At 36.4% G+C, this 17,595-nt stretch overlaps 1 protein-coding gene across 3 annotated transcripts in view; it reads left to right on the top strand.

Moving 5' to 3' along the window:
- LOC107728840 (homeobox protein cut-like 1) overlaps window positions 1–17,595 on the top strand; it is a 153,033-nt gene that overhangs the window by 76,748 nt on the left and 58,690 nt on the right. For 2 of the 3 annotated variants that reach the window (XM_016539116.1, XM_016539117.1), the window contains 4 exons: window positions 666–803; window positions 5,817–5,979; window positions 6,904–6,971; window positions 7,087–7,153. In XM_016539116.1, the coding sequence (XP_016394602.1) occupies window positions 666–803; window positions 5,817–5,979; window positions 6,904–6,971; window positions 7,087–7,153 (436 nt within the window). Of the gene's footprint in view, window positions 1–665; window positions 804–2,752; window positions 2,893–5,816; window positions 5,980–6,903; window positions 6,972–7,086; window positions 7,154–17,595 lie in introns of those variants that run through there. The other variant, XM_016539118.1, reaches the window with a different exon arrangement.

Here is a 17,595-nt window from a genome sequence, read left to right as displayed (position 1 = left end):
TATAAATTTTTTTATATATATATATATTTGCTTTATTTTACCTATTGCAGGTTTATTGTGGTGGTTTCACAGATGTCAGATTATTTTTATTCTTAACTTTTAAAGGAGAAGTTTCATTTTTTTTCAATATATAATAAAGTTTTTTTGCGAATATTCAGTAAATATTGTGTAAAATTGATGTGCATTTAATTTTAGTGTGCATTAATTAATATTATTATTATTTATTATAATTATTATTTAGTGCATTGTTGTTTTTAATTACTATTGTTAGTGCCTTGCTCTGGCAGCAAATTGTGATGACCATGGTACATGTCCAGAAAACATGGTACTTGCGTGGTCTCTGTATAAAATCAGTGATAACATCATAATTCTTTTTGGTTCTTTTTTGTTAGCGTGATTTAACAGAGCAGAATTTAAACCGAGGTGCTGGAGCACAGTGTGGATTTATTGGCGTGTTTTGGCTTGGTTTGTTTTTCTAGTTAACATTTTTAGCTGCGGTTGGCAGTCCGCAAAAATGCAAAAACACTTTTAGGTATTTAGTCGAGCTGCACAGAGACTGGCCCACACAGAGCTCTCACTCACTGAATCGAACCTTTCACCTGCTCTGAACGCAGTACACCCGATATTCTGACCTGTGTGTGTGTGTGTGCGGATGTGTGTTTCAGATCCTGTCTCGACTCTGGAGGCAGCTCAGCAACTCCAGGTGACTGTTCGGAAGATGCACGACTTGGAGACAGAAAACCAGAGGCTCAAAGATACACTACAAGAGTACGAATGCGAAATTGCAGAGGTTAAAAACCAAGGTAACCACCAGCTTCTTAATGCAGTTTAAAATGGAGAAAAACAAAACAAAACACATTTTCCACAGATTGAAACATGTAGAACTTCAGTCGCCTATGAAACATATATATTTTTTGTCACATTTTATTTTAAGGTCCAGTTCTCGCTATTAACAAACCATTAACTTCAACTTTTGCCTCAATAAACTCCTAATTTGCTGCTTATTAATAGTTAGTAAAGTGGTTGTTAAGTTTAGGTATTGGGTAGGATTAGAGATGTAGAATATGGTCATGCAAAATATGTGCTTTATAAGTATTAATAAACAGCCAATATGTTAATAATAGGCATGCTAATAAGCAATTAGTTAACAGTGAGAATTGGTGGAGAATTGTTTTTTAGTACTCTTTGACCAATGAATAGAGTTCAGTGAACAGCTTCTATTTTAAATATTTGAAACATTATAAGTGAAACATTGTATATGTCTTTACTGCACTTTTTTAAAAATCAATTTCATATTAATTTATTATTTATTTTTGAATCTTACTGACCCCAAACTTTTGAATCGTAGTGTATCACATTCCACAAAAATGATTAATATAATAATATTAAATATTACAATTCAGCTTTGCTATAACAGGAATAAATTAAATTTTTAAATAGATTCAAATAGAAAAGTTATTTTAAATTGTAATAACTTTTCACAGTATTACTATTTTTTTATGTATTAATCATTCTGCCTACTTTTCACAATCAAATCCTAATGAATAAAATCAAGTTGTATTAAATACCTACATTACTTCCTGATGAATCAAAATTCACACATAATGGAAGTTTGTAAGCATTTTTATTTTGTAAAGCAGAATTTATCTGCACCTAGCAAATTAAATGAGTTAAGCATATGTCATGTTGGCAGGCCGCATAAGTGTACCCACATAGACAGGGCCCTAATTTTGTTCAAATGAGCTGTAGTCATCTGAGTTCTATTTCTGTCCCACTGCTGTTTCAGCCAGACATGTGTCCTGGTTTTTCTTTTTTTAACGTAAACAAGAGGTAGGGATCGCTCCCTCACCATCTGTGGAATTCCCCTAATCGATGCAGTTCAATAACGGCAATATTTTATTTGTCCCACACGAGCCATAGGTACCGCCACATGCGACCTCTCTGTCGCAGACACACGGGTATGTGTACGTGTACACACACAGGTGTGTTTCCGTCTGAGCCGTCCGTTAGGTAATCCTTCCTATTCCACATGCTGATCTTTCTCAGGTCAGTGATCCTCCAGTCTCCCAGTGTTTAAAGTCCAGTTTAGTATAAATTTTTTTATATATATATATATTTGCTTTATTTTACCTATTGCAGGTTTATTGTGGTGGTTTCACAGATGTCAGATTATTTTTATTCTTAACTTTTAAAGGAGAAGTTTCATTTTTTTTCAATATATAATAAAGTTTTTTTGCGAATATTCAGTAAATATTGTGTAAAATTGATGTGCATTTAATTTTAGTGTGCATTAATTAATATTATTATTATTTATTATAATTATTATTTAGTGCATTGTTGTTTTTAATTACTATTGTTAGTGCCTTGCTCTGGCAGCAAATTGTGATGACCATGGTACATGTCCAGAAAACATGGTACTTGCGTGGTCTCTGTATAAAATCAGTGATAACATCATAATTCTTTTTGGTTCTTTTTTGTTAGCGTGATTTAACAGAGCAGAATTTAAACCGAGGTGCTGGAGCACAGTGTGGATTTATTGGCGTGTTTTGGCTTGGTTTGTTTTTCTAGTTAACATTTTTAGCTGCGGTTGGCAGTCCGCAAAAATGCAAAAACACTTTTAGGTATTTAGTCGAGCTGCACAGAGACTGGCCCACACAGAACTCTCACTCACTGAATCGAACCTTTCACCTGCTCTGAACGCAGTACACCCGATATTCTGACCTGTGTGTGTGTGTGTGCGGATGTGTGTTTCAGATCCTGTCTCGACTCTGGAGGCAGCTCAGCAACTCCAGGTGACTGTTCGGAAGATGCACGACTTGGAGACAGAAAACCAGAGGCTCAAAGATACACTACAAGAGTACGAATGCGAAATTGCAGAGGTTAAAAACCAAGGTAACCACCAGCTTCTTAATGCAGTTTAAAATGGAGAAAAACCACATTTTCCACATTTTCCACAGATTGAAACATGTAGAACTTCAGTCGCCTATGAAACATATATATTTTTTTATTTTAAGGATTTTAAGGTCCAGTTCTCGCTATTAACAAACCATTAACTTCAACTTTTGCCTCAATAAACTCCTAATTTGCTGCTTATTAATAGTTAGTAAAGTGGTTGTTAAGTTTAGGTATTGGGTAGGATTAGAGATGTAGAATATGGTCATGCAAAATATGTGCTTTATAAGTATTAATAAACAGCCAATATGTTAATAATAGGCATGCTAATAAGCAATTAGTTAACAGTGAGAATTGGTGGAGAATTGTTTTTTAGTACTCTTTGACCAATGAATAGAGTTCAGTGAACAGCTTCTATTTTAAATATTTGAAACATTATAAGTGAAACATTGTATATGTCTTTACTGCACTTTTTTAAAAATCAATTTCATATTAATTTATTATTTATTTTTGAATCTTACTGACCCCAAACTTTTGAATCGTAGTGTATCACATTCCACAAAAATGATTAATATAATAATATTAAATATTACAATTCAGCTTTGCTATAACAGGAATAAATTAAATTTTTAAATAGATTCAAATAGAAAAGTTATTTTAAATTGTAATAACTTTTCACAGTATTACTATTTTTTTATGTATTAATCATTCTGCCTACTTTTCACAATCAAATCCTAATGAATAAAATCAAGTTGTATTAAATACCTACATTACTTCCTGATGAATCAAAATTCACACATAATGGAAGTTTGTAAGCATTTTTATTTTGTAAAGCAGAATTTATCTGCACCTAGCAAATTAAATGAGTTAAGCATATGTCATGTTGGCAGGCCGCATAAGTGTACCCACATAGACAGGGCCCTAATTTTGTTCAAATGAGCTGTAGTCATCTGAGTTCTATTTCTGTCCCACTGCTGTTTCAGCCAGACATGTGTCCTGGTTTTTCTTTTTTTAACGTAAACAAGAGGTAGGGATCGCTCCCTCACCATCTGTGGAATTCCCCTAATCGATGCAGTTCAATAACGGCAATATTTTATTTGTCCCGCACGAGCCGTAGGTACCGCCACATGCGACCTCTCTGTCGCAGACACACGGGTATGTGTACGTGTACACACACAGGTGTGTTTCCGTCTGAGCCGTCCGTTAGGTAATCCTTCCTATTCCACATGCTGATCTTTCTCAGGTCAGTGATCCTCCAGTCTCCCAGTGTTTAAAGTCCAGTTTAGCATTTAAGGGTCTAAAAGGGCTCTTGTGGGACTGCTGCTCATTGATTATGTGTCAGCGCTGAAGTGCTGGAGTTTAAATCACCGCAGATGGCTGTGCAGGAGACGGAGAGAGGAGGAAAAAGCTCTCTATCAGGGATATTTTGTTTGGATGTGTGTGTGTAGACATGTAAACACACATTTTTCTATCATAAGGGGGACTTTCCCTTGACTTCAGTTGTAATGAGCTGTAGTCATCTGAGCTCTATTTCTGTCCCGCTGCTGTTTCAGCCAGACATGTTTCCTGGTTTTTCTTTTTTTAACATAAACAAGAGGGAGCATCGCTTCCTCACGGTCTGTGGAAATCCCCAAATCGATGCAGTTCAATAACGGCAATATTTTATTTGTCCCACACGAGCCATAGGTACCGCCACATGCGACCTCTCTGTCGCAGACACATGTGTACGTGTACACACACACAGGTGTGTTTCCGTCTGAGCGGTCCGCTAGATAATCCTTCCTATTTTACACGCTGATCTTTCTCAGGTCAGTGATCCTCCAGTCTCCCAGTGTTTAAAGTCCAGTTTAGCATTTAAGGGTCTAAAAGGGCTCTTGTGGGACTGCTGCTCATTGATTATGTGTCAGCGCTGAAGTGCTGGAGTTTAAATCACCGCAGATGGCTGTGCAGGAGACGGAGAGAGGAGGAAAAAGCTCTCTATCAGGGATATTTTGTGTGGATGTGTGTGTGTAGGCATGTAAACACACATTTTTCTATCATAGGGGGGACTTTCCCTTGACTTCAGTTGTATTTATACTGAGCTAATGACATTTTCTATCCTCTTACCCTCATTTATAAATAACCATAAATGTAACCCTCTTGATTTAGCATTTATTTTTTAAATGAACATTTTACAATTAAATGAAAATACAATTTACTCACCTGGAACCGTTTCAAACTCAAATGACTTCCTACCGTAGAACAGGAAGCAAGCAATTTCAAAGAATGCGCTGGTTGCTCTTTTCCATGCCATTACAATGAATTGCTACTTGAGATTACAAGCTTCAGAAATGATGAAAAGGCTCCAATAATGTATGATAAAAGTGGTTCATATGACTTGTGTGCTGGATTTAAAGTCATACAGTAGCTTTGGGTGAAAAACAGACTGCTATTTTTGACATTATTCACTGATAATCTTCCCTCAAGTGGACTGTTACCTCGAGAACTGCACATTGAGTCTGATTTTCAGTGAAAAATGACTTAAATTTCGGTTTGTTGTCACATGGCTCCAGAAGAATTGGAATATAGTCATATGAACTTCTTTTATGATGCTGTTATGTCCTTTTGAAGCTTCAGTCCCCATTCATTGTAACTACCACAGTCTTCATTGCTCCTTTTGTATTCTATGGAAGAAAGAAAGCTATATGGTTTTGGAATGACTTGAGGGTGAGTAAATGATGACAGATGTTTCATTTTTGGGTGAATTGTTCCTTAAAGATGTAATTTGGTATGTATATTAAGTGGTTTTCCTCTTGGCCGATTTCAGGGTTTACTATCCTTGGGGGACAGTTGGCCCCCACAGTGTAGACAAAACCTAAACCCTACACACCCTGTGGAGACCTCTGTCTGTCCTTTTCATGCTTCTCTCTGTTTCTCTCCTACAGAAGTCACTATTAAAGCACTTAAAGAGAAGTTGGAGCAGTATGAGCGTTCTCTGCAGGCCAAGAACACAGAGGAAGCTCCCGATCAGAACCAGGACCGATCAGGAAGAGAAGAGAGGGAAAGCAAAGGGGAAAACCTTCCTAACAACTATGCAGACAAGGAGAGGTTAGCCTGACCGTTGCACAAATCCAATACGCCATTAATCTTCATGATTGCGTTATGAATTCATAAGCTGTGTTTCGAAAACTAGCAAGCTGCCTTCCTAGATAGCAATTTTGAGCTTTAAATGTATGTTTGAAATGACATCCATAAACACAGAGCTAGCAAAGCATTTTTCATGAATCATAGGTGCCTTTGTAACTAAATTCTGAATGCATATCTAAAATAAAGAAAACTAAACTTATTTAATTTCCCATTTTCATTTTGTTTAATTTGATGCCTAACTAAAACTGAAATAATAACTATAACTAAATATAATAACTAACTTAAAAAATAGATAAAACTAATAAACACTATGAAGCTTACTTTGAAAATATAGCTGTTTGTCCACATCAGAAATATTTAGTCATTAAACGTTAAAAATATTATACAACTCTCAATTCTATTTTATCTGTTTTCTTTTGTTTATTTATTTATTTAAAAAAAAAACTTGACACTCTAACGCTTGCACTGTCTATTTTATTTCTATTCTACTACTTGTTTTCTTTTTATTTAAAAAAAATGGAACCTCTAACACTAGCGTTCTCTATTCTTTTTCTGTTCTTTCATCTTGTTTTCTTTTTATTTATTATAAAAAACTATGTGCTGCGTGTACTGCCTTAGACTAACTGATTGTCCCAGCATTTACATATTATTGCTCTTTTGTTGGTTTTGATTGCTCCTATTGTCCTCATTTATTAGTCGCTTTAGATAAAAGCGTCTGCTAAATGTAAATGTAATATCACTGCATCTGGTCATTTATTCATATTCACTGCATCTAGTGTTTATTCATATCAGTTTGCAGTACTGCAGTGTTAATGTGGCTATCCTGTCTGTACATTAATATATGTTGGGAGATTTGTTTTAATTGTCCTCTGCATGTCTATGCAGTCAGCCACAGCAGAGCCAGGACAGCAGGACAGAAGACTTGGACATGAAAACGCAGTCCTTACAAACAGGTTTGCTAATGCATTCACCGTCAAGTTGGGTGTTTTAACAATTACATATGTGTCATTTGATGTAGTTGAGTTCTTTAAGCCTGTTTTACTGACATGCATTTCATTTGTTGCGCAGCACTTGAAGCAACTCAGGCAGAACTCCATGAACTGAAGACTAAATACGATGAAGAATCCACAGCAAAGTGAGTAACCCATCTTCACTCTGACGGGACACAGCAGGAGACAGCGTGGATTAGTGCCGAAATGGCTTCGATTCCCCCTTCTGTATTTCCTCGACTGTCTGCTAGGCGTGCTGCGTCTTTGTCTCACCTTTGCACACACATTTACCCACATTACGTGTCCATACAGACACAGACAAACACACACACCCCTTTGATCTGCACCAAAACAGCTCTTAATCCTACTGCAGACAGGTTTGATTATGGGGGGAAACACAGTGTGGTGAAATCACACCTTCATTCATGGACAAGTTGGTATTCAATAGTCCTCACGTCCCGCCCATGATGCCTTTATGGCTACACAAGACTGAATAATGGATGACACAATCCCTCATAACTCGCACGGATGCTCTGTGTGATTCTCTGAGAATCCTGTAATGACGGGATTCGTACTATCGACTGACATTTTGTGGGCGGCGAATCAGTATGTGCATACATGCTTTTTGTTTGCGCATTGTGTCTGTTTGCCTTGATCTGGGTCATGCATGTGTGTTTGTGTGCGCCTGCATGTGTGCGTTCTTCTCTCCCTGTCATGTGGTCGGGGTTAGGTGGCAATTTCCTTGTCTTGCTGTCAATGAGGAATGCATCCTGTTGCAGAGCGTGCTCGCTGCAGGCTGTTTCGATGCAGTTCTCTGCTCTGGGAGTGGCATAATTACACTACCTGTGATCAAACCAAACCCTGCCATGCAAGACCCCCAGCACTGTACCTTTGAAGTCAAAAAGCCACTTTTTCTTGCACAGAAACCCTCCTTGGTGAGCTGCGGTTGAACCAGAAGGTCAATGCAAGGTTTATTTGAGGAAAAGACACGCTTCTGATTCTACGATCACTGCAGGCACGGATCTAACGAGAGATAAATCTCACTGTCATGCTTGCGCACAAACATTTGAATATGACTGTGTATGTGCACACAAACGCAAACAAGAAAGACACACACACACACACACAAGAAAACGCATTGTGACATTCAGTAACATTGGCCTGTTTCCATTCGGCCCCATCTCTCCTGGGGACTTTTACAGAGATTGTGGCAGGTAAAATGTTTCCACTCCATTAGATTTCTTACCTGCTTCTCATCCTGGTGCCTCAGCTTTCTTTTATTAGCATTAGCTTGATAACTTGTAAGATGTTAAGTGGCATTATTATTTGCAAAATCATTGGTTATGATTTTGCTGCCGATATAAAATGAAACAACATTGTTGGTGTCACAGTGAATTTAATGTGCTGTTTATTGTACTTTAAAGGCATTTTGGAAGCCATTCTCATCACTTTATTTGCATGAAGGAGAGTGTAAATATAAAAATGTATTTATAAAAATACTGTGTATTTTTATGCAAGTGTGTATATATATATATATATATGTGTGTGTGTGTGTGTGTGTGTGTGTGTATATATTTAGGTACTTGCATAAAAATACACATTGTTCATATATATGATATATATATTAACAACACATAACACCTCAGGACTGTACAATTATAAATAACTCATTAACGTTCATCTGTAAATAGCACATACACACATTCACAATTCTGTCTATTGACATTTTCTTTTCTCTATATTTTTATTACTATATTTTTATTTATAATGTATTGTCTATTCTTTGTGTGTGTGTGTGTGTGTAATTGAATAATTGAACACAAGAAAATAAATTAAGTGGTTTTCTATATAACAATGCATAAAAATCCATAAAAAACAATATTTCCATGCATATTAAATATCATATAATAAAATTATAATTGATTTCGTACTATAATACATAAAATCCAATATTTAAGTGCCCGATCCAAAAAGTGAAATTTTTTGCATATTGTGTTTGTTTGTGTATCTATATAATTTTTAAAAATCTTTTAAGTTGTTTTTTAAACAAATGTATATGTAATTTAATGTGTGTGTGTATGAAATATTTTCATGATTATGCATTGTTATATAGAGAATCACTTAATATAATTTGTTCAATTATTTAAAAAATATGATCTTTATTATTAATTAACATTACCCTTTTAAGCCATTTCAGAGCAAATACATAGATGTCAATTTAAAGCTATATATTAAATGCCATCATTTCATCAATATTGTAAGCGTTTTGCTACTAGTAGGTGGCAGTGTTTTTTGGTCTATATGCTGTATTTAGATTTGTGCTTTACATATCTGATTTTGCTCAAGTCTGTAAAGTCTATAATCCAAGGCTTCGTCGTTGTCTTGTTGTTGTGATTGTTGACGTAATGAGGTTACGTGATTCTGTGCATGTGTCTTTGGTAGGGGATAAAGGAATCCCGCCCCCCATCTAAGAGCCCTTTCCTGTCCTCAGGGTTTTTACATGCTCTGTTAACTCAGTTCATCCACAGTGATAGTAGGTGGATCTCAACGGGAAGGGTGCTGAGACGTCCGTGTGCGAGTTTTGCGTAGTTAAATAAACATAAGAATGTGTCATGCTCCACAGTGCTCCAGTAATAAGCGAATGAGAAAGGAAGTCCCTCGGCGGGCAGTTGTTCTGCCTTTGATGCGGGCGGTTAGCTCTGGGTGTTCAGCAGGTATGGACACAAAATCCATAACGTTGATCGATCATCACCCATATGAACCGTGGAGATGTTTGCAGTCGTGCTTATTAAAAGACTGCATCACATAAAATGGAATAACAATTCAGTGCATGCTACTGCAAAAAAAAAAAAAAGTGTGATTTCATAGCTTTTCCATCTAAACCTTACAACTTTTTCAGTCTTTAAAGTGACTTAAGATAAAGATAAAGTGTTTATCTGCTGATGTAATCTAGGCCGTGTGGGTGGAGAAAACTAATATAAGTCATTGAAATCTCAACTTGTCATGTTTTTTTGATGGATAGGAGAGTTGCTGCTTGTTTTTTTATCCAGTTTTCACCCTTTTAACATTCAGTTTGTCTTTAACTAGTCAGTCCAGTAACATCATTCCTATTTTTGTCTCTCATATCCCTTTCTGTCGTCTCACCCTCCCCTTCCTCTTTCTCTTTTTTAGTTCAGTCTGAAGGAAGGATGGTATCAGCTGCAAAGAGAGTGTGTATTTGGTGTGTGTGTGTGTGTGTGTGTCTTGGGTTCAAGGTGAAAAGAGGAGCAGGGTTCAGTCGAGCGTAATAATGGAATGCTTCAATTCGCTTCGCTGTTTGTATGCGACCTCTCTCTCTATCTTTTCCCCTCCCCCACTATCCCTCCCCTCCCAGACGTGTTCACGGTGGAATGTCCGTCTTTCTCACAGGCCCGCGAGGTGTCTGTCGTCCCAGCCATCTATCTTGTTCTCTCTCTTAGGGCTCTGTTGTGCTGAAATTTTAATCCGCTTCTTTTTCTTTTCCAGCCCAGACTCTGCTCTCATCCCTCCTCAGGACCTCCTCATTAACGTCCTGCCAGCTACAGTAACTACAGCTGGCACAGACACGGGCATCGGCCCATGCATGCCCGCACAAACACACGCCAGTGCTGATACACAGTCGTTACCGTCTTTTTAAATGCTGAGGTGTATTTTAAGCATAATAAACTTCGGATTTGGAGTTCATATTTAACCTAGATGTCCATATTTAACTTATGGCATTTATATTTAACTCAACTCATTTTTATTTCATTTAATGTTTTCATATGTTCAAATTACTGCCTTTAAAATGTAGTGTTGTCGTCATTTTTTTACTTCATGTATTTATATTTAACTCAGCGTTTTTATCTCGTGTTCCTATTTTTCAACTTATATACAACTTATATTTATCAACTTATTCATATATAACAGATTGTTTTTATTTTTAACTTAATGTTTACATATTTAACCTTAACTTAAAATTTGTGATAATTTTGTTGTCTTATTTAACTCCTTTAAATGTAACTATTAACTCAACCTATTTATTTTTATTAACAAATATTGTATGTAATTCAATATAATTCATATTTAACTATTTTCTTAGTATTTAAATCAGCTTATTTGTATTCAATTTAACATTTCCATTTTTACATTTATTTAACATTTTCATATTTGATATAAGAGCTCAGCATTTTCAATATAGTCGTGCTTAATGATCATATTTGAATGTTTATGTTTATTATTTGTATTTAATTTAAGCTTTCCAGTTTAACTCAATGTATTTAACCTGTTGTTTTCATATTTAACTCAACATTTGTATTGTATTTTATTCATTTTCATATTTAATTTAAGAACTCCGCATTTTCAATGTAGTCGTGCTTAGTGATCATATTTGAATGTTTATGTATTTAATTACAATTATTTATATTTAAATTAGCTTTCCAATTTAACTTAATGTTTTTATATTTAACTCATTTGCATTTTAACAAATTGTTTTTGTAATTTAGTCGGCTTATTTGTATTTAATTTACTTTTTCCATTTTTAATTTAACAAGTCAACATTTTTGTATAATTTTAATTTAATGTATTTGTGCTTAATTTTTGTATGTGACACTAGATATTCAGCTTTGCCTCAACATTAAGATATTTAACATTCACTTAGATTTTCATATTTAGCAATTTGTCATATACATACTTAACATTCTAACACTTAACCCTATGTTTTTTTTTTTGTAGTAAACAAAGCAGAAAAATACATTGAGTTTATTACCTCGGGCAGTTTTAGCAATCCCAGGGCTTCGGGTTGAGTTTGTCGTGCTGTGTGGCCTGTTGTGCTTGTTCCCAACGTGGTTAAACTCTCTCTGGTTTCTCCCTGACTGAATTGGAAAGGAACAACATGCAATTAAAGTTGTTTCTCCTGCGCTGAAAGTGGCAGGTTGGGTTTTGCAGTGTGTCCTTTACGAGACAAATGGGCAGTAGATGGGGAGCTTACAGAAATAGCAGCCGTGTGTGAGGCCTGTGGAATTGTGTGCGGATGTTGGATCGCGAGCGTGCGTCTAGGTGGGGATGTGTGCATGTGTTATAAAGAGCGAGAAATGGAGAGAGACAGAGTGAATTTCTGTTTGTGGTTTATGTGGGCTTGGCGTGTGTGTGTGTGAGATGTAAACCGTGGAGGAGTGCACTGGGCCAGTGAGCTGGTTCTGGCATGCGAGAGCTGTGCACACGAATTTCATCGGCTCTCAGTGACATGACAGTCCCCACGGGCTCGCGGCGACTGCGTGTTCGCTGTGAACATACCTTCAGATCCTTTTGTCTGTGCGTCCTGTGATGTTACATGCACTGACTCGGATAAACAGCGCAGTTTGATTCCCCTCAAATCCAGGCAGAAGAGCAACGTCAGGCACCTCTCAGCCTTTTTTCGTCTCCGCATCCAGCGTGTTTTGCTTGACAGGGTCTCTGCTGCGTTGTTGGTTGTGTGACATTTCGGAGGGTGGATTTTTGCTCTGTCTGATCCATTTGTCTGTACTCCCATCAGTCTGGCAGGTTTTGAATTACTGCGGGGAACACAAAGGACCTCATCCTACCCACCTGATTTATCTGCACAGATCTACGCTCACCGGCTGAGTGCAAAGAAAACATTTCATCTGTGTCAAGCAAGACATTTCGCCGTCCCAGAAGCTCTTACATTGTTCGCTGATATTTCCACAGTATTGTGCAGATGTATTATGCGGGTATATAGCTTTTTCCAAATAGAGCTCGATACACTATAGTACACTAAACTAAAATGAGTAGCTAAACTAACATCTCTTTTGCTTATACCAATGGTTATGGAATTCTAAACCATAAACCTTGAGCATTTAACTTCGTTGTGAAATTTGACCTGCACTGTATTATTTGTGGTATAAACAAAAATGATACCTCACATTGTGTGGTTTGTAGAGGAACAATATACTGATACTTTTCCAATAAACCTCGCAGTTTTCATCTGGCTGTCAATAAAACCGGTGCAAAAAATCCCATAATCAGAAGTCGCCAACCAATATTTGTGGATCAAAATATTAGAGATTTGGTGTTGTTGTTGTTGGTTTTTTTCAGGGGCCAGTAAGAACCATCTTTAACAACCACATAGTGACACTTTGCAAGTTTTGGAAAACTGTAAAACATATTTTCTTCTTATTTAATATAACGGTTCAGTGTTTTCATATTTATCATTTAATTTTTGCTTATTTTTTTTGTGTTTGACTTTATATTTAGACTATTTGATGTTTGGATTTTAAACTTTTCATATTTATCAGTGTATTATATGCATAGTTAACATTTTTACACTTAACTCTTATGGTTAAGCATTTTTTTTCTAAACCACAAACCTTAAGTATTAAACATCGGTATGTATTTTGACCTGTAATATTGGTGCTGTGATACCTCTAATCATGCAACTTGTGCGATCTTTTTGGCGATTAAATGGGCGGGGGAAAAATGCCATAGAAGAAGGTAGCTGACCAATATCTATGAATCCGGATATTATAGAGATTTGGGATATTTTGACTCTGGGCTTGTAAGAAACCATTTGGAAATCCCTAGCAACACCCTAGCGACCACTTAGGCTTCTTGTTTCCTTCAGAAATTGAAGGAAAAACTATTATTGGTAAGGTTGAGTATCTCATTATAATGAAATAACAGGTAAATCAATTAATTAATTTACTCCTGAACAAAACTCTTGAAAACTCCTTTGAGATGATTATACACCTGTGTGATTGCTGTCGAGAAAAATTTGGGTCGATGATGTTTGTTGTTTTGAGAGTTGGTCAGGAATGACACTTAAGAGTGAGATTTTTTTTTATCTCCTGGAGGTCAGACACTCAACAAGAGGAGAGAAAAATCAAACCCCGAGGGTTTTCTTACCACCCCAGCCTTCAAAAGGTTAAGAGAGGATGGGAGGACAAAAAAACCCACCAGGATAAAGCCTACACTGGCTCCATAAGATAGGGGCCAAATGGAGAAAGAGAGCAAAATGGAAATCTAATGGGCTAAATCTGTGAAATGTCGTACCAGCCCAGGGGGATTTGAGCCGCAGCAGAAACAAAGACACTGGGGAGAGAGCGAGCGTGAGTGAGTTTGAGCAAGACGGGAGAGAGAGAATCGCCTGAAAGAGTTGAATTACAGCCAGAGGATGCATGTAACCTGGACCTCTCTCTCGCTAGCTTCGCCCGAGCGCCGAGTTAACCTCCCCTCTTTCTGACAGCAGTGCTGGATGGAAAAGGTCAAAATCAAAGCAGCTGGTTCTCATAATTTATTAGGCCAGAGATGACCAAATACAATAATCAAATGCAGTAAGTGTTTAATACGCTCTATTCATCAGCGGTAGCTCATAGAATAAAAGAAGTTGTGTTTATGTGTTCCACACTGTTATTTCTTTGGACTTTCCCACATTGTAGTGTGTTCATATGTAGATGATGAAATAATCCGAATAAATGATCTCGCAGATAACCTCTGGCCTCCCAGTTCGAGGTGATGAAGAACATGCTGGATTTGAAGGCTGAGCTCCAATGGGAGTTATGCATGTCTCACGCAGTTCTCGTCCTTATCTTTTCATCTTTAAAGGGGACATATCATGGAAAACGAGTTTTATTTTTTGGTCTTTTGAAATTAAATTTCAATGTAGAACGTTGATGCACTCTAACACGCAAACCTCCCACTTGAAACATCTATAAAAATGTTACAAAAATTGCTACCAACAGTTCACGAGAGGTCAGCCAATCACAGCAGAGCTCATTTGCATATAGAATTATTGAAGATACAGTAGCAAAAACAGGCTGTATATATGTAAGGGTCAAAGAGAGGGCGTAACACTAAATTATGATTGTTTTCAGTGCAAGAAACCTTACGTAAGTGAATTCAAGGAAAGAAATAAAATACTATGAAAGTGTCGAATATGGCCCCTTTAAGGTCGTCATTTAATGTGTTTTTACAGTGGGGCCCATAAAGGAGGGAGTGAACATGAGCTGACGAGAGCAGAAATGAGAGGAGATTAGGTTATGCAGGTTCACACTTGTGTGTGTGTTTGCGAGAGAGTGCCTCTTTACACTGTATTTAAGAGGGATTGTATTTTTGTATTCTGTGCCATGACGAGATCATGACACTGTTAATGCATAAAATAAACCTCTGATCTGCAGTCTTTAGGTTTAAAGGAGTATTATATCCCATAATTCTCAAATCTGTGATGATCTTACGTTATTTAATGATTTATATTTAACTCTTTGGGTTTGGTAAAGCTCAGAGGGAAAGAAGCTAGCTAAATATATGTTAAATAATAAATATCTACATTATTGAACATTTTCGTTTTTAAAGTTGAAGTGAAATTGCAATTGGCTATGTTTAGTTTCCTTAAATGTGCTGGTTCTTATTATGAACAATTAATCTGGTGCACATAATATCAAATTTAAAAAATTGCGGGCTATTTTAATAGCTGTTTAAACATTGTTTTTAGTGCCGTTCTGGTGTGTAATGCCCATTTTTCACAATCCTATTAATTCCCAGTGGGTAAAAAAAAAAGTCCCGTTCTACTTTTTTCTTGTTGAATATCCTGTTTCACTTTGAAATGTCACATTAAAAAAGTAAAATGGGTTGCAAATGGGTTTTCACTTTGATGTTAGAGAGCCATTATGTAATTGGAGTGAATAATTGGGTTTCAATAATAATTTGAAACATAGTATTTTCACAGCGCTCTTCACTTTTTTTTTTTAGCCACAATGAAACTCCAACGCTGCATCATCCATGAGATGACGCAGTCACGCGCTTAAAAGTGTGCACAAAGATGAGTTAAGCTCATCTGAATCATTAAACCAAATCGCCTCTAATTAAGCTTGGCTGTTGAATTAATTTCAGCTGTGCTTGACTCCTCTCAGTTTGCAGTCACATGGTCAGAAATGTCAATGGGAGAACCGTTCGAGAGGAGAATACAGTGGGTGACAGAAATAATGCAAGTGCTTTTATCAGATTAAGGGCTCAGTATGTGGGCTAAAGCTCTTCCTGTCCTATAGTTGTAAAGCACTGCAGTTTATCTTCTGGTGCGATGAATGAAGCTGAAGTATTATACGCTGTAGAATCTACATTTGTTATTGTATTTCTGATGTTATCTATTTTATCAATTTTTTTTGATTAAAAGTTTCACTTGCTTAAAGATTATGTGTTGGTTTAATTTTTGTCGTGTCAGATCCAGCTACAAGCATTAGATTTGCTGCTTCAAGTGTGAACACATGAGTTTGTTAAAGGCAGTGGTACAGAAACAGCTTCTGTAGTGAGTAGTAACCTAGCAGTACACATGCTGTAACACATTATGTGTGAATGTTCTGAGTTTAGTAAAGACTGTTTTACAAAATCAAGCAAAAAAAATAAAAAATAAAGATTAGTTGAATTTGTAGCCTAGCGGTTAGAATACAGGCTACAACACATTATCATGTGTGAGCTATTTGAGTTTGTGGAGATTGTGGTTCAGAATCAAACAAAAATGGCTACAGTACAAAGTACTAGCCTAGCAGTTAGCACACATGCTACACATTATTGTGGGAATGCTTTGATTTTGGTTAAGATTGTGGTTTAAAAAATGCTAGTAGAGTAGTACAGAAACATTTGTTGTTAGCACACCAGAAACAACACATTGTCTTATGAGAACACATTGAAATAATGTTCTTTTTAGCAGCATCATATGACCCCTTTAAGATGTGCCAAAATCAAAACAAAAACAGTGATGTAGCCTGGCCGTTAGTATACTTAACCACATGCTAAGTATGTCGAGGCAAAACATCTAATAAAAGAAAATTAAACACTTTAAACTATGTCATATGCAAAAGGTTATTAGTCAGAATAGCAGCAAATGTTTGTCAACTGAAAAAGATACTTTTTGATATAATGATGGCGGTAACACAAGTATAAGGACCAATTCTCACTATTAACTAGTAGCTTATTAGCATGCCCATTATTAACATATTGGCTGTTTATTAGTACTTATAAAGCACATATAATGGCTAGCAGCTAGCTGGACCATGCTAACCAGCTAAACCTTAAAGGGATAGTCCACCCAGAAATGAAAATCCTGTTGCCATTTACTCACCCTCAAGCTGTTCTAAAAATGGATGAGTTTCTTTCTTTTGTGGAACATAAAAGGTATTTTGAAGAATGTTGGTAACCAAACAATTGATGACTTCTATAGAATGGATAAAAATGTTATGGAAGTCCGTAGGGATCATAATCTGTTTGGTTACTCACATTCTTCAAAATACCTTCTTTTATGTTCCACAGAAGAAAGAAGTTCATGCATGCTTGGAACAGCTTGAGGGTGAGTAAATGATGATCGAATTGTAATTTTTGAGTAAACTGTCCCTTTAATTCCTCAGCCTTGACTTTGGATTTGGATCATGATGTTTTCATAAACTTGTTTCCTAATTTTAATAATAAAAATTAATTTAACCCAAATAGTTAGCATGTCTTTTTGTCTTTTTTTTTTTCCTGACAGAATGTTTGAAAGCTGTATTTGAGTGACCAAACTCCACTCATTTGAGTTGAATGTTTAATGGGGACATACAGTACTGTTAAC

The sequence above is a fragment of the Sinocyclocheilus rhinocerous genome, unplaced genomic scaffold (assembly GCF_001515625.1).
Source record: "Sinocyclocheilus rhinocerous isolate Xijiao unplaced genomic scaffold, SAMN03320098_v1.1 scaffold397, whole genome shotgun sequence".
Classification (NCBI taxonomy): domain Eukaryota; kingdom Metazoa; phylum Chordata; class Actinopteri; order Cypriniformes; family Cyprinidae; genus Sinocyclocheilus; species Sinocyclocheilus rhinocerous.
Note: the sequence above shows the minus strand (reverse complement) of the source record. Positions and strands in the feature narration are given on the sequence as shown.